Source organism: Capsicum annuum, chromosome 4 (genome assembly GCF_002878395.1).
Source record: "Capsicum annuum cultivar UCD-10X-F1 chromosome 4, UCD10Xv1.1, whole genome shotgun sequence".
Taxonomy (NCBI): Eukaryota; Viridiplantae; Streptophyta; class Magnoliopsida; order Solanales; family Solanaceae; genus Capsicum; species Capsicum annuum.
Genome location: NC_061114.1, coordinates 34812013 through 34835469, shown reverse-complemented (window position 1 = coordinate 34835469; position 23457 = coordinate 34812013). Strand labels below are relative to the sequence as shown.

The window sequence follows — 23457 nt, the reverse complement described above, 5'->3', positions numbered from 1 at the left end:
ACTGAGTAAGATCTCACACGCACATGGCACACAAGTATATCACATGTTACTACTCATTCAGTTCATGCAACTATTTAGTATTGATTATTTCATCACTAGACAAAAATGCGCAGTGGTCACACTTAGATGCAATTCACACAAGTAACTACTCAGTCCATTGGAGAGGTGCTCAAGAATTACAAAAACAAGTTAACTGCCCCAAGTACTAGTATTTCTCCTAGTCGGCTACAAAATTTTACAACAGCAATTTACCCTACACCCTCAACTTAAAATCAAAGAAAATCTTAACTAAGGGTTAGGGCATACCTGGAGTAGATCAAGGTCAGGGGTCATGGGTTTTTAACCCTACTACTGAATCCTTAGCTGCCCTATCTCCATCAGGGGCCTCGCTCTATTCTGGTGCAGCTGTCCTAGCAGTTTCTGAAGGCCTACTAGTAGAGGCACCTGCGGCTCTCGCTAGGATGGCTGCCTCCCATCTCTCCTTGTCAATTATAGACTCGATCCTCACCTTCTTTATTTCCTCTCTTTTAGTCTTCTTTCTTGCCCTCTTCTCTACTTTTCTTTCTTCATCACTGTCAGGCCTCTCTCTCTTACCCTTGCCTTTTTTCTCACCTTTCTTTTTTTTTTTACTGGTTCCTCTGTGAGATCAAGAAATGGGATTTCTCCCTCGGATTCCTTAATAACTGGATCTGCAGACACCATAAATTAGTGCTATTATAGCTTTCCAACCTCCATTTTTACCTTGTCTAGGTCTGATCTGAATAGTGCAATCTCTGGAACTGTCCTCTCTTTCAACCACGCATTGAAGCGGTTCTCCAATTCATAAATCCTAGATGGCAGAGCCTTGTAGGGCTCAAGTGCAGCCTTAACCCTCTTGTCTACCATGACCACAAATTGTCTGGCAAAGAGTTGCAACTGTGCTTCACACCATTTGAATTGCTTTGCGACTCTCCTAAAATTTATAGTGTTGAAGGCAAATTCTATAATAGGCACTGTAGCTGAAGGATTTGTCTCAGTTCCAGGCATTGGATCTGCTCGTCCTGAGGATATTGTAGGTGCAGTTGTAGACTCTGACACCTTCGCATAAGGTGCTGAGATGGTCCCTGTAATCGGTGAATTTGTTGGAATCTCTGTGCCTTTGTCAAGCATCAACCTCGACTGATTTTTATCATTTTGAATAGGATTATTGGTCCTCTTGGCAAGCAATTCTTATTCTAACCCTACAACCTTAGGCATATTGGCTGCCCTACACAACCTCGTAATTAAATAAGAAAAGGGATATGCTCTATCGGACCTTAAGACCAAAATTTTTATCTCTTCAGCGATAATCTCGCCAAAGTTTAATTTGAGGTTAGCCACAAAAATTGCGACTAGTATTGTCTATTGTCCCCAAGGATATTATCGCTATATGTGGGCATCAACCAGGTGCGTACAATACCCCACCAAAATCTTGCCTCTGAATTCAAGAAGGCCTTGAAGATCCTTTCACTTGGGTTGGTCAGCCATTCCAATTCTCTATCAGCTATGAGTGTGGCTAACCAAGACCATTGATTTTCTCGATGCTTCAACCGAGCATAGAAAGTAGGTGATGTGGCCTGAGGAGTGAAGTTTGGGCCATAAAGAAACTTGTTGATTGTCGCTTCAGAAACATCCACCATTACACCCCATACCGGAACTTTATCCAACAAAGGTTAGTCTGCTGCTTTCTCTCCTTCTTTACACATGTTTTCCAAGCGAGGTTAGTAGTTCGTAAAGAAATCCCTAACTAGTGTAGGACAAAATGAGTTTCCTCCTCTTGTAGTCCATCCCAAGTCATAGTCACGAAATTTTTGCCCCACCTCAGGATATCTGCTCAACCCTTTAGTGATGATTCTCTTCTCATCAAAGATTGACCTTTTAATAGCTCTTCTGTTAGTTATGCGAATCCCATTAAAGAAGATTTTTTGGGCTTTAGGAATTTTTCACCTAGTGTTGTCTTGGACTTCAGGGTTCTTGCATTTAACCATAGTTTCCCGAATCGGAGATTCTTCATCATCTTGTGGCTCAGCAGAAGGGGACTCAGTTGATGGTCCCTTAGATTCAGGTTGCCCAGACTCATGTTACTCGGAATTAGGATGATCTGAATCATGCTCTTCAGATTCAATATGTTTAGACTCTTGTTTCTCAGAGGCCAACTGCTCAGAAGTTGTATGCTCAAACGTTGTTGGCTCGATATCACTTTATTCACTCTCTTCCACCTCAACTGGTGGGGTTGGTGGAGGATTTTTTGAGCTTATCTTCTTTCTTTACTTTTTGAGCAGTGGCTCTTCTTTCTCATAATCGGATTCCTCATTGAAAAGCCTTCGGGGTACACTTCCCTTGGTCACTTTCTTTGTAGATTTTGAGTTCTTTCCTTTAGGTGCCATTATAAGACCTGGAGTAAGAGAAAAACCATTTGTCGACACTCAAGAGTATACAAACACATCAATCATTGAAAGTCCACACCCCTTGAAAGGGTTTATTTATGCTTCAAATCCCAAGTGTGACGACATTTCTGATAAGCCGTCACAAATGTCATGGCTTATCACAAATGTCGTCAGCTCTAAACAGAACCCACAAAATTCTTATCAACTTCTGACGACATTTCTGATAAGCCGTCACAAATGTGATGGCTTATCATGAATGTCATTAGCTCTAAATAGAACCCCAACTTGATTTTAACTTAATTTTTTATCCTATTTTTTTCTTAAAACTCCATCGATTCTCATTTTTGGGCTAAGCTTTCAAGTCTCTAGCTTGCACAGCAAACCCTAGTTCCCGATTTTTACATATTAGTATCTACACTTGAATTAATTTTCTTGGGAACTTTAGTTCACATTAAGTTATTACTTACCAGCTGAAGAGAGAAGTTAGGTTTTGAGCATACCTGATAGGTGCCTTCACTTGGTTACATGAGCAGGAAGTAGAGGAAAGAAGATTCTTGATTTTGATTTCAAACCCACACACACAAGGAGGTTTTCTTTTATTTTACTTGGAAACACTTTAGGAAGGGGAGAAAATAAACTAAAGATGGAAAGAAAATAAAACTTAAAGTAAATAGAGAAAACATGCAGGAAGGTGGAAAAACAGCGTTGTGGGCTGGGTCGGATCTTTTCACCTGGGCCTAGGCTTTTCTGATAGCTAATTTTGGGATATTTCTGACTATATTTTCTGACGGCTTATCAAAAGTGTGATAGCCCATCATAAATGTCGTCAGCCTTAACAGAACCTACCTCAGAGCTGATGTCTTTGACGACGAATCTGACGGCATATCACAATTGTGACAGCCCGTCAGATATGTGGTCACGAATACTTGGCTGGATACATCGATTCCACCTTCTTTGAACTTATAACCTAACTACGAAAATAAATAATTTGCTGGGATATAAAAATTTTGGGTTGCTTCCCAATAGTGCCTGATTTAATGTCGCGGCATGACTTGGTTATCTTGACTACTCTGACTTCGCCCAGACAACCTTTTGATACCTTTTTACCATCTTCATAGAATACGTCCACAATTGAGAGAACTCTTATCTCTTTTTTCTGTCATGGATGAGTGTATTTTGAATCTTGCATCTTTGTCATTGAGTCTAAACTTCAGCTTATTTAGCTCCATGTCCACTATCCCTCTCCCAGTTGCTAGGAATGGTCTACCCAGGATGATGGGCACTTTGAAGTCCACCTCACAGTCTAGGACTACAAAATCAGCAGGCAATATAAAGTCGGCCACCATTACCAATACATCGTGTAATATGTCCACTTGTCGTTTCACAGACCTATTTGCCATCACCAATCGCATGTTCGTCAGGGTAAGATCCCCCAAACCCAATAGAGAGTGACATTAGGCTTATACTGGCTCCCAAATTGCATAGTGATTTTGTAAAGTTCAGGGACCCAACAGTGTACGGGATAGTAAATACTCCCGAATCTGCCTTTTTCTGCACTAAAGACCTTATGGAGATAGCACCACAATGATGGATATTGTCCTTCGGCTCATGGATAACCTTTCGTTTCTTTGTGACAAGGTATTTCATAAACTTTGTGTATCCTGGCATTTGCTTAAGTTCCTCAACCAATGGGACATTCACCGTCAATTGTTTGAGCATTGCCATGAACTTGCTGAATTTTGCATCATCAAGTTTTTTATTCAATAGTTGAGGAAAGAGAGGTGGTGGTTTTGGGAGAGTTTTTACACTACCTTCTTATCCTTCCCTTTCTCTTTTTCTAGAGGACCATCAGAACCATCTAGCTTTTCAGACTCCACTGGACATTCTTCTTTGGGTTCATCCTCTATTTCAGTCACATCTTCAACCAAACTTTTGCCTATAGAAGGGCCAGGTAACATCTTACCACTCCTAGTGGTAATCTCCATACATGAGCCATGATTCCACAAATTCTGGACCGTATTGCTTGGTAATGTTCCACTCTTCCTCTGGTTAAATGCTACGGAGAGTTGGCTAATCTGCTGCTCCAACTATTTGATTGCGGTGGAGTGTGAGTTTACCAACTGACTAATAGATGACAGATCGGTCTTCATGGTAGTCACACCAGAGTTGGTAGCCTCCACTTCCTTCAGCAACTTAGTCATCACATCCTTCATGGACATCTTTTTAGAACTTGTTGTAGCAGCCTCACGATTTTCAGGAGGGACATAGAGCCCACTTCTATCATTATTGTTCCTTCAATTTCCTTGCTTCTTATCTTTATAACCAGGCTTATCATAATAATTCTGACCTTGATTCCCTTGGCCATTGCCTCGGAAACCCTTGATTATTAACATAGTTTGCCTCTTCTTCTATATCTGCATCAACTCTATCTTGAGATCCCACAGCTTTTACCTTCTCAGTCTTGCCTAATAGCAAGTCCTTGGCTAGCAGATCCATCTGCATTTTTAGGTGAGCCATGTCTTGGTCACGCTCCTCATCTCTTATGCGTTGTTCCGCAGTCATGCCCACAGAAATAGTGGGGCTGGCTACTACAAAGTCTTTGGTATGCCATGCCCGACTTTGTTTGGTCATCCTCTCTAGCATCTCTGAAGCCTCTGGGAATGTAAGATCAACAAATGAACCATTAGCAGCATTATCTATAATTTATTTTATGACAGAGTTAAGAGCCCTATACAAAGTCTCCATCAAGTTTATGTCTGTCATATTGTGGTTCGGACACTGTGTCAGCTTATTCTTGAATCTCTCTCAGGTTTCATGCAAGGCTTCAGTTGGGAGCTGCCTAAAGTTGTTGATCTCATCCCTCAATTGTACCCTTCTGGAAGGCAGAAAGAACCTTTCTAGGAAAGCTCCTTTCAACTGCCTCCAGTTGGTTATAAAATCGGGTATCAGCTCATTAAGCCACAATGTTGCCTCCCCAGATAGAGACAATGAAAACAACCTCAATCGGATAGAATTTTGACCCACTCCTGGGTTATCAAAATATTTGTAGATAGTGACAAATTTCACCAGATGCAAGTTTGGCTCATCCCCGGGAAGGCCACCAAACAACCCCTTCAGATTGAGGAGTTGAATCATAGTACTCGTAATGTTGAATTTTGTTCCAGGTTCCAACGGTGGAGGAATAATTGCACCCATAGAACTTGCTCCATCCATTCCATCATCATCATCATTGAGGTCATACTGGCCCGGATGGTAATCTTGCCTTCCTCGGAATGGATGGTTCCTGTTAGTATTACGTTGTACTGGTGCAGCTACTTTCTCTACACGCCTTGGGTTACCAAGATTTAGCAACTCCTCGTCTCCTAAATCTTCATCCTCAGGATTTGGATGTCGTGATTGCTGACTAACATTCTGCACATTCACCTGAGCTCTAGCTAAGGCTGCTAATCTGTCAGCCTCTTGTTGGTTTGCCATTCTTCCAATTCGTTGCGGTTTCGAATTAAGTGGTACTAATGGTTCTCCAAAACTTCTGGTTCTTGGAATACACTACAAAGATCCTGTAATAAACAAAAGCAACAAATAAACGTAAAATTATGAAACTTGACTAACAGTCAATTAGCACACACAAACTTCAATTTACAATCGTATTCCCCGACAATGGTGCCATTTCTTATAACGCTCAAACTATACCTCTCTAATGAAAATATAAGTGATCATTGTCAATATACAATCCAATTAGGTTGGGGTCATATCCCTCAGGAAATATGGTGTAAACTTAAGTCATTTGTGCGTTAATCAACTGATAGTTGGATGTTTCCTGAAATGGGGGGTTTTGAGTTTAAGCAATAATTTTTGGTCACTTTAGCTTCAGTGTTTGTAATCAAGAGTTTATGGAAAACCAGAATTATATTCACTATGGGTTTTGGTACTTGACAGATGCTAATAGTGATTCAAGATTCTCACAGTAAATAGGACAACAAATTATCTTTATCGAAATTATGCCTAAATGTCTCTCGACCTACTTAAGCATTTAATTACCTAATCCTCTCAGACTTAGGGAATTTATATTCTCTGACCAGACTTTACCTTAGGTTAATCAACCTTGTTACAGCATCAATTATTAAATGGAAGTTTTTAGTACTTCCAAGTCCCTGTCAATAATTCACTTCCTACTGTATTTGATTTCTTATCTCAAGCAAATCAAAGCAGATGCTATCTATTATTTGCAACCAATAGACAATGATTAAAATCTTGGAATTATCAAGGAGTCCTATTACCTTTTGAATCTTAAACACTTAGCATCTTACCAAAACTTAACCCATAGATCCCATAATTCGGGTTAGATGGATTTAGCCACTCATGATATAATGATCGGAACAACTAGATGAATTCATAATTTGAAATATAAACTTACCATAAGATGAATAATAACTAGTGATTCTCAGATTAGATCACAATAGGAATCCCCAAAGTATTGATGGAAATCTCTTCAAAGTTAATTGTTTTTCAAGCCAACAAACTAGAGAGAAAATTAACAAAATACGTGTCTCTAAAGGATGTTCGGAACTCCTTAGAAAACCCTAAACAAGACTTCAAATAGTTTAGCCTAAATAAGGAAATAAAATCACAGAGTTTAATAATTCCTCGAATTAGGCGACGAAATTCGTGACAACTTATCAGGAGTCTGACGACTTATCATAAATGTCGTCAGCTCCTTCTTCAGTTTTAGCACTTTCTACTTAAGGCTGACGACAAAATGTGAGGACTTATCAGATATTTAACGACATATCATAGATGTGGTAACGTTTCTATCTCAGCTCCCATGTTTTGCCTTAAGCTGACGACAACTTTGATGTCCTATCAACTCTTTGATGGCTTATTAGGAAATGTCGTCATAACTTTTAGCTAAGGTCCATTCTCTGTCTAAGACTAATGATGAAGCTAATAACTTATCACAGGGCTGACGACTTATCAGAAATGTCGTCAGCCACACTTCTCTTCTATTTGCTTTTGATTTTAACTCTTTTGCTTCCATCCTTGTTGGTTCTCATGCATCTTGGCTTCTACTATAAAATCAAAGATAAAACAATCAAAAATGACAAAAGTTGCCTAAGACTTTGCAATTATTCTCAGTTAAAAGCCTCAAATATGTTAGCGTCTGCTCACACATCACAGACTCTCGACTTGACAAAAACCGATCTAAAGCAGTTCAGAAGCATTCTTTTGTGTGCTTAATCACTAGAATATATAGAGTGTAGTTCCACAACCTAACCCCTACCACAGAGGTAGAGAGGTTATTTCCAATAGACTCTCAACTTGAGGACAAAAACATGTACTTAGTATTAAATTCATCTTTACGTCTACTCTTATCCTTTCAGCGGTGCCTCTCAGATACTATTGAGGCGTTAAAAAGGTATAAATTTTCACAATCAAAATATTCATTTGGAAGTCTTAGGATATCATAGGTTTAGATTGATAATTCAGCTCGCCCTGCTCAACACTGACACAAAGAAAGAGGACGACAAAAAACCAAGATATAAGGGATTAATTATCTTGGAAGGTAAGAAACACATCAAACTTTAAAGGCATTTACAAGAATTGATAAGAAAAAAAAAAGAACAAAGAAAAGGATAAAATATGATCATTTAAGGGATCAAATTAATCTAAATTAGTCTATGTATTATCCTCTCCCTATGCTACAGCTTAGTATTTTATATTCATCAAAGATACCAGATTAATATCATGTAATTGTGACTCAGCGAAAGGGAACCAGTTAAATATCAAGTAGTTGATAAGAAAATACAGCAAGAAATATACTGATTATTAGAAAGAAGAAAAGAAACAAAAATCTAGCAGCAACAATCAATTAAATAAAGATTACATAGAATACTTACGAGGCTACCAGATTGGAGTGGTTGGTGAACACATCTCCAATTATTTGAGAGAGTGAATTATGATTAAGATTCCTGAAAATTGAAAGGTAAAATTAGGTATTTTGAAATAGTTTTCTAAAATGAATAACAAACGAATAAAGAGAAGACCAAACAAATATTATTTTTGTTTGGAAAGTGCCTCGTGAGTGGCCACTCACAGATAGCTAAGCCTAACTATGCCAGCAACGGAATAAGGAATGGTTCTACTTATATTGTTGTTTACAAGATTCCTACATTGAGAATGATTATATTTCTAGTAAGTCAATCATAAACAAAAAAAATTCCCAGACAAACTAAACGTTTCATAAGGAATCAACATTACAGGCTAGTGAGATTGGGTGGATGCTAATATGGAAAAGAATCATGAATGTTTTTGCCGCTCATATCCCTGTAGACAACAAAGTGCAGACATTACCATTCATAGATTATAATTCCATAAATACAATTATAGTAGTAGCATGCACATTTGCCAATTTAATAGCTAACCTGCACATTCTTGAGTCTGTTAAGTAATAACATATCATGTGTCAGCCCAATATGGTACTCCACTTGCTGGGATCCTAGATTCACCTTGTATGAAATTTCTCAGTGTAAATAGACTTGCTTCATTGGCATCATGTAACACATGAAAACTAGGCCAATTTACTCTATTACCAGTGTTAGCTCCACTACCTATATCAATGTACTCTGCATAATATAATGTTGAAAGTGCAAAATCACCACTTCATTCTTTCCATCCTCTTAGATCAATCAACCCGTCCAAATCTTTCTTAAGAAAACGTCCTTGAATATTTTTTCCACGGTCTTCCTACGTAATTCTTGAAACTCCCGTTAACAGCACTGAACTCCGAGGATGGAGAAACTCAAGAATTTAGTATAACAAGCCCAGTATTTTCATTTGAGTCATCCCTCCCGTTTGATGTTATCATGTTGGATTGGTGATCCATTGGTCTCTTAACCAAAAATTGTAATTTTGAAACAACGTAGATGCATCACCAAATATGTAGTTGATGGTGCCATATATGTGACAATCGCGATAAATTATCTTAGAGAGTGTACTAAGAGCGTGTCATGGTAATATTTAAAGTTGCAACGATAGAAAATCGAGAGATCTGAGCTCACTCTTAGTGCCACTGCTTGATTTTTGTGTGGCCCTACTGTGTTCTCAAATGTTATGTCCCTTGCCCAAAATCCATCAGCAGATACACCTAGAATAGAAAACGAAACTGGATAAAGTATGTGATACTTAATGGGTGAGGTTTAGTGGTCAAAAAAGTGAAATGAAATCATGAAAGATAAACCTTAGCTTCAAATCTCAATAGAAGCAAAATATGCTAGGTGAATAAATTCTGCAGCTTTAGATGTTGCTGCATTCCATGATGGCAAGAGCCCCTTGCCTTCATTAAAGTTATTTGGTCTCGGTTGTGCCCCTGCACACCAAATGGAGTTAATATTCCAAAATGACCACTCAACTAAAAACGTTCTTTCTCAAAGAAGTCTTTCAACTTTAATTTTAACACCAAAAGTCACTAAGCAAGGTTTTTTCCTTAGAAAGTCACTCGGCTTATGGCTTGTCACTCAATAATATAATATTGACCATTTTATTTTACCCTTAGTTAATTGGGCAAATCAAAGTGAGTTGAGCGGCTAAATGGATAGGTTAATTGTGTGTATCCAAATCTAAATGAGTTCAATGGATCATGTTTTCACCACTAAAAGAAAAAGCTCTTACAAGTTCTTTAACAAGGTAAGCACATCGAGCATGTATCCCAACATTCCATTAATCCCCAAATCATTAATTTTACTGTTTCAGCAAGAACAGAATGTTATGCAATGGCAGACAAACTTACATTGAGTCAACAAAACCTCCTAGATAAATGATATGCAAACATCAACACATTCAAAATTGACAAGATTAAACATACCTGAAAAAATTACTATAAAAAATACTTGTGAAAAAATTTAAATAGGTCTCATATAAAACATCAATTAGTAATAAAACGTCACCAATTAATTTATTATTTTATATCCAATTTATCTTTTTTATTAAATATTATTAAATTTTTTATACTTAAATGACTTTTAATAATTCATTAAGGGTGATGTAATAAAATTATGATTGAAACAGCTGAAGCAACCATGTCGAAGAGTTATCTGCTTATCCACATTTATAAGTAACTAAAATTATATATATATATATATATATATATACATAAATCAACAACTTAACTTTTCTTTATTACATAAATTTTCAAATCCCCAAACTAATTACAAAAATCTCATTTTTACATTTTCTCTTTCTAAAAACTCTTATACATATCTCAACCTCTCAATTCTTACATTGCCCCCAAAATCTACCTATTTTCAAGGAGCATTAATTCAATGGTTCTTCAAGTTTGAAATTACAAACGTGTACGGATCAATTTGCTAAACTTCAACTTTCATCTTACTTTCATACTCCATTATTTTGTTTTGAAGGTTCGTAAATTTTTTTGATCTTTTCTACTTTACTAATTTAAAATAGACAAATTTTGTTGTCGTATGTTTTTTCATTCAACAAATTTTATTTTGTAATGAACGATTCTCCAAGGAAAGCTGGTTCAATGAACCTAGACAACAATTAAACACAACTAGCTAGATGTCTCTTGGCAAAAAAAATTTTCCTGTTTTCTTTTTATTCTTTTGGAGAGGACTCCTATTCAGTAGGTCTGTGCACAAATCGATTCAATCGAATTTAGTTATTATCGAATTCACTCAATTCATTTTAGGTCAAGTTCGATTCATTTTTTATTATCTTTTAGTTTAGGACTAACCAATTAGAGGATAAAGAACAAAAAAAAATTGTTATTGAATTTGTTTCAGATATTTTTGATAATGGGGATCCAAATTTAAATGAACAGATTCAAATACCGAAACGATCTGATGAAGATGAAGAAGTTGAGGGCAGTTGCTCGTAGTAGCTCTAAGAAAACAGTTGCCGAATTGTCAAGAAGGAAACAAAAGATAAAAAGTTACACAATGACCACGACTTTTAAAGGTAAAGTGATTTCTCGCTGATTTTTTTTTGTCAGTGTTTGTATATAATGCATAAGATGTTAATATAACACCGTGTTAAATAGATTTATTAACTAGATTTGTTATTATTGCACACCATATACATACTATTTGATGTATCTATTGCGGATACATTCACTTGTTATGTTTTTTTGGGGGGGGGGGCAGGTGGGAGGGGAGAGGTAGGAGGGAATTTTCACGATTGTAATGTTGTTGTTTTCTGTCCATATACATATATGTGTTCTGTATAAGAACATTCATATACATAACATATTTATATATCAGATTTCTTATACATTTGATTGGCACATATTATTGTTATTTTATAAAAGTTATATACATAGAGATGAAATTCAGTATTTTTCATTTGACTTTGGTGGTATATTTGAGTCCATATATATATATCAAAGTGTTATGTATATGGATTATACTGAAATTTTTCAAGGCATATACACAACAATTCCTATATATATTGATAATATACATAACCTTTATATGCATATTTTTATTGACATACATAATAATGTATTGTTTAATATAGTATTACAAAGTCACATACAGAGGCACATATTTTTGACTGAAAAAATTATCGGCGTCAAGCCAAAATATAAGAACATTATGGGCGGTATGTTCAGTAAGTAATTCTTACTAACTATTGAAACTTTCATATTTTAATATAAGTTTTTCTTGGTGCGACTTAGTCTTCAACATTCAAATATTTTTTATTTTGGTATTTTCTCGTTTGCTTCGTAATTTTCTTACCAGAATCTATGTCCAACACCTGAAGAAGTTCAGAGACTTGATTTGACAATGCAAGAAGGTATTGAAATATATGATTTTGCCTCTTCATCTCTACCTACCACTCTGATAGATCGTCGTGGAAAAAGAATTGCTGATAAGAAGTTGTCAAATTCGCACCTAGATCATCAAGATTTTGAGAATTTCTGTAGATTATCATCATCTTAAATTCTCATAAAGACGGGTTACGGTGCTAATACATCACCCGCTCAACCTTAAAAAGGAGGAAGACAGTTAACTTTGATAAAAGAACAATCGAGGTACAAGAATCGAAAAAATCAACAACAATTAATTCAAGAGAAAATATATATCTATAGCGAAATCAATGACGATTCTTTAAGACTCAAGCCAAGTTCTATACCTCCTCTTGACAAATCTGAAATTGTTAGTTTAGAATAGATTAATAGTATAGTGATAGTTATGGATACTTCTAAACATTTTGCTTATGACTATGTTGTTTCTGCAATATGTTGAAAAAAACATGTTTTTAATGTATGATTAACATATTTATGTTGATTTAGAAAATTTTGACTTTCATATTTTTTATTTTATCAATTTACATAATGTTGAGGCATTATACTTTTGTGTACTATATCACTATCAAATATGAGTGATATTTTGATATTTCTCATACACACAATAAATATTCTTCTGCAAATCACAATATCAATAAGATTTGTAAAACACACCACCCAACAAACGATAGTTACTTATTGAATAGGTAGAACGGTATCATATACATAGATTTATTTTTATTTTAAAATTATATACATATGTCAGATTTAGTTTGAGATTACATAAGTCATTATCAATCTTTTATTCATTTGTTATGTAATAGCTATATACATATTTTGCATATATATAACAGTTGTTATTTTTCGAATATATTTATATTAGTCAAATACATAACATTAAGTTATGTATTTCATACACTAACATTGATTGTATAACATTTAGTCATATACAAAACATTTAGTTACATAACATTTAAATATGTAATTCATACAGTTACATTACTCTGACACCTACAATTATTATGTATATTGTTAACATAAACATTCCTCATACATCTATAATCTATAATCTATAATATATTAAAAGTGTGAAGACTCTTAGAAACGTTATTTGAATTTTTTACCCTACATTAAAACACCTTGCAATAGACAAAATCGCCCTTTTGCTATTTTTAAAATTTAAAAATTAATTAAAATTTAGTTATTAAACTTTTCCTTATTAGAGCTATGTATTGACTTTTTTCATATAAACACTAATCCAAAAGAGTCCTAAATTTTTGGTACACAACTCTAATAAGGAAAGGTTTAATAAAAGCGTTAACATAAGAATTTTTTTTATAGACTCTTATTTTATAACAATGACTCCTTGATAATTTTAAATTTAAAATTTTTCAAAACTAAGGAAGGTTTTTTTTGTACCCTACGACATTTTTGTTTTGTTAAAAACAAGGTAATTTTTTGGTGGTTTTTTAAAGGTGGATTTTAATTGGAGAAAACCATAAGGCAATTTTGCTTGACAAATAAATGACAATTTTTAAAGTTTTTATTTTTCGAAAGTAGGGGGCTGACATAAATTTCTAATAATTGAGTCTTTTTCTAATTCTTCTATTTAGGAGTCGTTTTTATATTCTAATGAGTCGTTATCTAAATCTCTTATTTTAGGAGTCTTTTTCTGATTAGATTATAGATATAAATATATATATAAAAGTGTTACTATTTTATATTTTTAGATCAATTAAAATAATATCTTATATAATTATTTACTTATTTAAAGGAAGTAAAATTCCTAATATTCAGTACACTTTTAAATCAATTAAAATAATAAAATATTACCTTATATAATTCTATTTAAGTAACTTTTTGTGCACAAAAATTTAGCTCTCAATAATATAGTATGTGTTTTTTTCTTGTTCGTTTGTTTTTTTATTTGGTTTTTATTTGATTCAATTTTTTTCTTCCTTTTGCATACAATTAGTTCTAATATTTTTTGTGTTTTTAGCTGAAAATTTTGATCCAAAAAAAGAGAAGAACCATGCAACATTGTCAAGGAATGAAGTGGATCGGATGATGATAATCAATCACTGTATTGGCTAAAAATCAAAGGTTATGCTTCTAATGATAATTCATAAGAATTGTATACAACACTCAATTGATGATATGTATTTTCTTATTTGTTTTGGACATAAGGCTCTTCTTTCTCCATGAATTACAAGTAGAAGAAGAAAATTAATTTTTGAAAAAGAAAGGCGAAGAAAAGACTATCATTGTCATGTCCAAAGAATACACTTACAAATTGATAAGTTTTGTTTCTGCAAATTTCTTAACTTTGTTTTCTATAATTTTTTGTGTCATCTATATATTGTAAGTAGTTGTGGGGTCTAATTTTGATTATGTTCAATATGATAACATGATTTATGATTGACATTCAAATTATTTGTGATACTTAATTAAAATTATATTTATTTTAATTTTTAAAATTATTTAATAAAATATTCAAGTTAGTCCTTATTGATTTAAGTAATAACATATATAATTTGTAAGATGACTTCAATGAGTAGTAAATGTATACAAAAATAAAAAAATATTGTGTATATACATCTACATCTACATTTACAATATAAATATATTTATAATTACTTAATCCTATTTTTACAGAAACTTAATTGTTTCTAGGAAACAATTTTAAATAATTTTTTAAGATAAATTGAATTAGATTAATTTAATATTTTAAAATTATGATTATATTATTTAAAAACTATATGACAAGTATTATTAGTGAGACTTTTTCTCATGTCAATATGATAAAAAAATATATTTTAAATATTTTTTTGAATTAATACAATTTAAATTTTAAAAAGGAAAGAAATCACAAAAATCTAAAAAAGTGAATTCTATATATTTTTACTATCACTAAAGTGAGGTTTTAAATATTTTTATTAATTATTTATTTTAATATAAGTAGAACCATATATAGTATCAAACTCTACTTTAAAGATAATTATATCAAATTCTACTTTGAAGATAACCATATCAAATTCTACTTTGTTTAGTGTGCAAAACACGGATACTAAACTAGTTGGTCGCGTGCTTAGCATAGCCTATCGCCACTAGTTGTCCAATAATCTAAATGAAATATCTTGTCAACGCCATATTACTTCTCATCTGAACCCTCGTCTCTTGAACCCTATCCGACGGGAGTGAGTATAGTTGTGACAAGTTAAGAGTGTTAAAAGAGAGAGAGATGGGAGGAGGAGATGAAGATCAACAGAAATTGAAGAGCGTAGCAGCAGCGGCGTATGACTATGAGAATGATCCAAGATGGGCTGATTATTGGTCCAACATACTCATTCCTCCTCACATGGCTTCTCGTCCCGACGTCGTTGACCATTTCAAGCGCAAATTCTACCAACGCTACATCGTTCGTATTCCCCCTCTTCTAATTTTAATATATATATATGTGTGTGCGCGCGCGCGCCTTATAGAAGTCTTAATTTAATGTGTTAATATCTTAATTAGTATTGTTTACCCTTTGTTGGGAGTCGAGTTCTTATATTTTGAAGCCTTAACCTCGTTTGGTTGGGTACAAGTTATCCTGAGATTAATTATTCGATTATCACAAGATTGTTACCCCACCCTCAATGTGAGATAAAAATAACATGATTTTATCCCCAACCAAACGTGGGATAAATTCATCCTAAAATTAATATTGGGATTGATTATCCTTTATCCCTCGTACCAAATGAGCCCTTAGTGTTATAAGGTTCTTAGTTCTAACAACATCAACAAACCTAGTGTGTTCCCACAAGTGGGGTCAGGGGAGGGTAGAGTGCACACTTATATTAACCCTACCTTTGAGATGTTAGAGTGGTTGTTTTAGAAAGAAAGATTCTTGGTTCTAGATTTTTCTTAATTCAATGTGGTTAAAAATTTGGGTCTTGGGTTTTTTGGAGGTAAATTGTTTGGCTATTCAGTGGCTTATGGTCGATTCTTAGTTGAGGTGAAGTGGATTGGTTAACTGTTAAAAAAAGTGCACTATGGATGAGTTTTATGGTATTAGACTGTAACTCTGAGTTGCTCCTATACAAAATTACAGGGCTTTTTACTTTCTGCACTGAAAATATCTGTACAAGTTTTCCAGAAATTGCACCTTTTTTCTTTTTTGGAGTGGATTGTTTAAGTATGTCATTCTTCAAAATGAAGATGAGTTCTCTAGGCCTTTTTGTTTCAAAAAAAAGTCCTTTAGTTTTGTCAAACTCCACTTAATTGTAAGTTGTTGCACTACTTTCCATTTCCTTGCACATCTTGATGTGGTGCAACATAAAATTCTCGCAGGTTTTTCTGGTCTCATGGGATCTCTTCCAACTATGTACTTCTGTTTAAAATAATTTTTTTTTTTTAAATTTAATTGTTGAATCTGTGTACTGCATTTCGTTGTCATCCTCATTGTCCTTATCTTTTCCTATGTCCAAGCTTATTCTCATCTTATTTCCTATTGTTGTATCCTTATGTTCATGGACTTCCAGAAATTGAGGCTTTTTTAAATTCAAAAGATAATCTCAATTCTGGTTTTTCCCTCCTCTCCAGCTTCTACTTCCTTTTTCTCTTTTTCCGACTTGTGTTTTTTGTCTTTGCCTTGAACTGTTTTCATCACTTATTCCTGAGATATAGTACTGTGTTCTCATTAGGATAATTTAGTGGCTTAAATTTTTAGTTGTCTATTGATTGAGATTATTGTTGGATGTATACCTTATTCCCTTGATTAATTACCTCATCCTCCATTTTATTGGGGGAACAGATGAAAATCAGAAGGAAGACATCTGAGATCATGTCATATAATAGTGTGTGAATACTCCTAAGCTCCTAGTAGTGTAGTCTGATACCATAATGAGATTTTTAATGCACAATAATGATAAGAGTGGGGAGTCAGTTCAAGTTCTTGAAGTTTACGTCATTTTGATGGATCGTTGAGCTTCAATGTAGGGGCGTCTCAACTGTATTGGGGGCCTAAGGCAAAGCTTTAATGTGGGGCCTTATCTTAAATTTTTTTATATATATATTTACTTATTTAAAATTTAATTTTTCTTGCTTTTTGTGACGCAAAATTACTAATATTTTTTATAGTCAATACTTGCGAATAATTCTTTTTTAATTGACAATGTAGCTAATCCATTCAATCTCTTTTGGGAAATAGTTGATCTTAGATAAGATTTTATCAATTTAATTTTGAAAAACTTCTTTCTGCTGAGGTAACCGTAACAGGAACTATCAACATTATTCTATAAGCAATATAGGCAATAGAAAAGGAATCAAGTCGTTTCATCTGGCTGTGTATATCAATCACATTATTATCTTTTACTTTTACTATTTCTTAACACTTTCAATTCAGAAAATAACTAAATCATCAATGTCTTGGTCAATTGATTTTGAGCCTATGAAGAATGAGGATTGAAGTATAAAATATCAAAGAAAAACCAAAAAAATACACTTATATGAGAATGCCTTTTTTTTGTCTGTGGTAATAAAGCGTTGAGGAAAAGCTAAAAGGTAACAAAAAATTGCAGTTTCCACTTTTTTCTCAATTAATTCTTTTATTTCTCATACCTCAAATGGTTATAATATCATATAATAATGAGTTGTTCATTTTTGTTAATGCTAAAGAAGATTCCATGTAAAATTCTATTTGGATTATTTTTTTAAAGAAAATATGAGCTGTTTTTTTCTTTTTATGGTAATAAAAAATTTCAGTAAATTTTTTTATATACATATATTAGTATATATAATTACTTTTCATTAAGATATGAGGCCTTCATAATTATGGGGCCCTAGGAGATTAGCTAAGTGGCCTAATGGATGAGACACCCCTGCTTCATTCTACTTAAAATACCTTTTCAGATATCCGCAATGGGCCACATCTTTACATTTTACGTTGATTTTGGGAGATTGCTTTGGTGCTTTGGTTTGTTTGATAGTATATCCATATTTTCAGGACCCTGGCCTAGTGGTTGAGCCAATGACTACCAGCAGTTCATCCCAATCAGCAAGACCATCAGCTGCACAACCCTCATCATCATCATCATCTTCCACAACTTCTAGTAACCAGCCAAGACAGCGTAACTCTGGTATGAATTTCTTGTTGAATTTCCTATAAATCGAAAGTGCCCTTCCTTAAGAAATTCTTCACTTCAGATATAAACCTTTTTTTTTTAACTCAGATATAAATTTTTGGTTCATCTAAATGCAATTTATATATTTTCTTGTGTAGGTCAAGCTAGTAGAACTTCGGGTACATCAACAACCCCAGCTTCAAATCCGACATCACTTCGATGGGACCGAAAAACTATACAATTTTCAGTGAATGCTTGGGTACTATATAATCACCCTAGAGATGGGAAATATGTGGCAATTTTCTTTATAACTTGAACCACAATAATGTTGTAGAAATCATGTTTGAGTTCAGAATATCGAAGTTTTTGCTATACCGTAGAAGATCAAATTGTCATCTTTTATTATCAATTAGGGAAAGGTGGAATATATACAACAAGGATAGGATCTTCATTCCTTTAAACTAATATGTCTCTTGGTACTGATATATGCACTATTTGTACTTGTGGATGCCTTCTTTATGAGTATGGGTGCGTCTATGGAAAAATTTCAGTGTAGAATTTTTTATTCCCCAGGATGCCTTCTTTATGAGTATGGGTGTGTCTATGGAAAAATTTCAGTGTAGAATTTTTTATTCCCCAAGGCTCTTCACAGCCTTGTTTTCAATTGATTTCTTATTTGAACTATGTGGGAAGGGTTGTAAGATTAAAGTGTAAAGCAGAATGATTTCGAGGAAGAGGTGATTTTATTATCAATGAGAGACAACTTTTCTTCATAGCTTTTCATTTCTTGAGGTCACCTGTATTCTTGAGCCGGGGGTCTATCGGAAACAACTTCTCTACTTCTTCCGAGATAGCGGTATGGACTGCGTACATCTTATCCTCCCCAGACCCCACTTTGTGGGAATACACTGGGTTTGTTGTTGTTGTTGTTGTTGAGGTCACCTGTATATCAAGAATAAAGTAATGATTTAAGTTATTCTGGTGACTAGATGTCTGTTATCACCATTTTGCTTCTCTTAGGCTGATTTTTCATTATCGTTTCTTCTTGTTTCCTGGTATATTTTCTTGTGCCTTTGAACTGAAGTTTGACTCGCTGAACAAGATTTTGATGATTGGATGTTACTCTAGCATTGGTATTACTACAAAATAGTTAGTTCTTAAATTGCTTATTTTTTCTTAAGCATCTCTTGAATTGATTTTTGGTACTCTTCCTGCAGGTTTTTGTTGTGGCAGTTCTATCAATATTTCCGCTTACACCTACAAATCTGTCAAACAGAGCATATCGACTGTCCTTCTTGGGAACCGCATGTTCTTCGCTGTATGCATTATACTCAGTATATGGGGTAATATTTTTAAAAAATTATTTTGTTGAGCGTCATACTTGGGGTCAGTTTTTATGTCCTTAGGGCTATGAGATTATTACTGATCTGAACTTTCTGTAGAAACCGAGGGCTTGGAATTTACAAGCAGTGCAAGCTTGGTTACAGACCGTTATTGTGACGAACGATTTCATTTACTTCATTTACTGTCTTACTTTTGTCACTTCCCATCTTTACCTGAAATGTGAGCTACACTCCAGTTTGTATTTTTTCTTTTTGATGCTATATTCTTCTTAATGTATAGTAGTTGTTTAAATTCATTTAATAATTTTTTCATGACCAATGATTTGCAGTTTCTTTGATTCCTGTTTTATGCCGAGCACTTGATCATGTTGCGAAATTTCTTCGACGTAACTTCAGCAGATCTTCTTTGTACAGGTATAAAACTGTTTTGTTGTGTTACCAAAGAATTAAAAGCTGTTTTTCTTGAAATTGTTAGTCAGATGAAATAATCATTTGAAATCAACACATATTCCTAATTAGGAGACAAGCAGTACAACAATTCAAATAAATAATCAAATAACTGTACTACAGCAATCTTTGATGTTTCAAACAAATCTGTGATGTAGTTTTTGTAACAATTCATTCTTACTGCTAGTATCGATTAGTGAAATGTACAACAACAACATACCCAATATATTCCCACAAAGTGAGGTCCGGGGATGATAAAGTGTACGCAGTCCGTACCACTACCTCAGAGGTGAGCTAGAGAGGCTGCTTCCAAGAGACCCCTGGATCAAGACAAAAACAATCTGGAAGAAGACATAATATATGAACAAGAAAAAATAAGTAGTAACGAAACAATAGATAATGTTAGAAATAAGACTGCCAAAAAGTAATACTGCACTGGAACTATTAGAAACAACAAACATCACCAAATTGTAGCTCACCTTCAACCGTGTCTGTTCTTTAAGTTGTCATCTATGTGAACCTTCTAGTTGTATATGACCTTTTCCATTCCTGTCAAAACATTGAAAGCTTCACACATTTGTGGTTATGTGTAAAGGCTTCCGGTGTGTGTTATTATTTGATACCCCTTTTCCCACACAAATTTGTTGATGGTAGGTTGGCTGTTTTGGAGTTTTTTCATGTGTCTGTACTTGTTGACCACCTGCAGGAAGTACTTGGAAGAGGCTTGCGTATGGGTCGAGTCAAATGTAACTACTCTTAACATACTATCTTCACAGGCTGAGATTGGAGTGGGCTTCCTTCTGGTTGTCTCTCTATTATCGTAAGTGCCAACTTATTCCTGGCTCTTCCTGGTGCTTGTTATCTTGCTTGACATTCTTATTTTGGTTTCTATTCACATATAACTGATCATATTCATGCAATTTCAGGTGGCAGCGTAATATTATACAAACATTCATGTATTGGCAGGTTTGTTTTGTTCTTTTCTTTTATCATCAGCATCTTTTGCCCTTTATATGGTTTATTTCTTCGATTGAAGCAAACAATTAAAATTTTGAGAGTATGTTGCTGCTTTCTTCTATCACTGTTTATGAGTCATTTAATGGAATCATTTCTTGTTGGAACTGAAAATTGGTTCAGCACATAGTTTGATGTATGTACCTCATCAGGGTGTGGTATGCGCCTTTTATTCCAACGACGGCAACCCATTTGAAATGGGCCATTTCCCGCCACACTTACTTTTACAGCGTCATGACTCAGAATTTGAACTTGATGAAATAATAGCAGTTATAGTTTCTCAGAATTTGAACTTGATGAAATAATAGCAGTTATAGTTTCTTAACTCTTGTCCTTTTTTCTTGGTCCCATGGATGTTACCTTGGGCAGCTTTGATACGCAACTATTCCCATCTGTTGAGAGTTATCCTTGAGAGTTCTCCTTGTTATTTTGTCATAATGACTACTCTGCAACTCTTTGCAGATATTGAAGCTTATGTATCATGCTCCTGCGACCGCTAGTTACCATCAGAGTGCATGGTCTAAGATTGGGATGCTTGTAAATCCTCTTGTTCAACGTTATGCCCCGTTCTTGAATACTCCTATTTCTACTATTCAGAGATGGTGGTTCAGGTAGAAGACTTTCTGAAAGTATACAAGAGTTATGGGGCAGGAAAAACTTCTTTGGGACTTAGTCCTGAAGGGTGAATATATAAACTAGAATTGTCTAGTTAACTATTCCTAATAATTGCCTTTGGGAGTACTTCCAAGTTTTCCCCTTTTGATGTGACAGAGATGTGATTTTTCCAACGTTTTACTCTCTTCTTTTGTAAACATGACCACCCAAAAATTGTTTAAATTGTGCAAGTACTGTAGTTTTAATATCAACTAATCACTTCTATTCCTCTTGCCTGTTCGATTTTTGATATATGATATATTGTTCCATGAATAGTGATCCTTTAATTCGTCGATAAAGTCTCGCTGGGATTATAATGCATGCATTGTTTGTGTATGAATAAGTGCATATACTATTTTGGCAAGTGTTTAGTTCAAAGCATTGGAAATAGGTTATGCAGTACAATGAAAAATATGTACTCCCTCTGTTTCAATTTATCAGTTTTATTTTGATTTAACACGAAGTTTTAAATAATATGAAAATATTTTTAATCACGTGATCTTAAATTAAGGATATGTCAAAGTGTATCAAAATGCTTTTTAATTTTATGATTTTGAATGCGTCACTTGCAAAGATGAAATTAAAGAGTAAAAAGAAAAATTCTTTGTGGAAAGGAGTAAAAAGGGAAGTGAATAAACAAATTGAAATGGAGTGATTACATTTGGTTCTATGTTGGATAGGATGCTTTTTTGCTATTTATCCTTTTATCTTTAAAGTAATAAAAGAGGTAATCAAGGATAGCCTTGGCAACGGACTGGAACAGTACCGCCGGAACGGTTTTATCGGAATTGGTATTGGACAAATATATCGGTGTATTTTATCGGAACTGTTACCACCAGAAATATTGGCCTTCCACCCCGGTACGGTTGTCACCGGTGCAGTACCGGGTCGGACCGGTACAGAAATCGGAGTTTCGACGGTTTTTTTTTTAAAACAGCTGTTTAATGTAACGTTAGGAGTTAATTTTAATAAAATTAATGTTATGTATTTTCTATTAAAAGAATATAAGTTTATGTTAAATTGTTAACTATAACTTTAACTTTAACTTTAATAAAATTAAAAGAATATAATTATTTTAATGATTTAAATTATTAAATAGGTCTTCGGGTAGCTCTGATACCATTAACAGGATCTCACTAGGCTGGGGTATGCCGCTCAGCCTTCTAGACCATGTAACAATAACGGATTACGCCAAAGTCGGAGAATCAAATCAAAGCACCAACCGAAATATAAAAGAATTTCAAATAGTTTAATGATTGTATAGAATCTTTTATCCAAACAAGGGGCCTGTCAGAGTTTAATAACCTTATGTTAAACCGATGTGTCTAGAAGTTCTAATTGTGCAGAAGTCGCCCTTTTCGTATCAGTACAAGGGGCTAAAGAGGCACAACTTACTAGATGTAGTCACAGAGATAAAGCTAACATAAGTGTATTGAACTCGACTGTACCATCATTTCAGAACTAAGTCAAGAAACTATAGAAAAATTTCTTTATATTTTGATAGAGTCTGGATCTTTCATAGTTAACATGTAAGCGAAGTTAGACCTTCAACATAGATATAAGAAGTCTTTTAGCCGGACATAGTCACGACTGTACGAGGGTAGAAGTTGTATTAAATGCACACAAATAAGAAAGTAATATGTACCTTAATAGCTGGAAGCAAGGCCTAAAAATATTAACAAACAGTGGCT

At 34.2% G+C, this 23457-nt stretch overlaps 1 protein-coding gene across 1 annotated transcript; it reads left to right on the top strand.

Annotated features, from left to right (window-relative positions):
- Positions 1-15187: 15187 nt before the first annotated feature.
- LOC107868048 lies at positions 15188-21995 on the top strand. Its single transcript, XM_016714606.2, has 9 exons — positions 15188-15622; positions 18191-18323; positions 18467-18567; positions 19526-19651; positions 19751-19871; positions 19981-20065; positions 20805-20918; positions 21025-21064; positions 21575-21995. Exons 1-9 carry the CDS (start codon positions 15446-15448, stop codon positions 21725-21727), a joined length of 1050 nt encoding a protein of 349 aa, XP_016570092.1. The 5' UTR covers positions 15188-15445; the 3' UTR covers positions 21728-21995.
- Positions 21996-23457: the final 1462 nt, after the last annotated feature.

Bases quoted from the DNA above. Each gene is read 5' to 3' on its own strand.
- LOC107868048 (XM_016714606.2), top strand. From the start codon at position 15,446: ATGGGAGGAGGAGATGAAGATCAACAGAAATTGAAGAGCGTAGCAGCA. The intron at 18,568-19,525 runs GTACTATATAAT...CTCTTCCTGCAG, and splicing joins AATTTTCAGTGAATGCTTGG to GTTTTTGTTGTGGCAGTTCT. The intron at 19,652-19,750 runs GTAATATTTTTA...AACTTTCTGTAG, and splicing joins CATTATACTCAGTATATGGG to AAACCGAGGGCTTGGAATTT.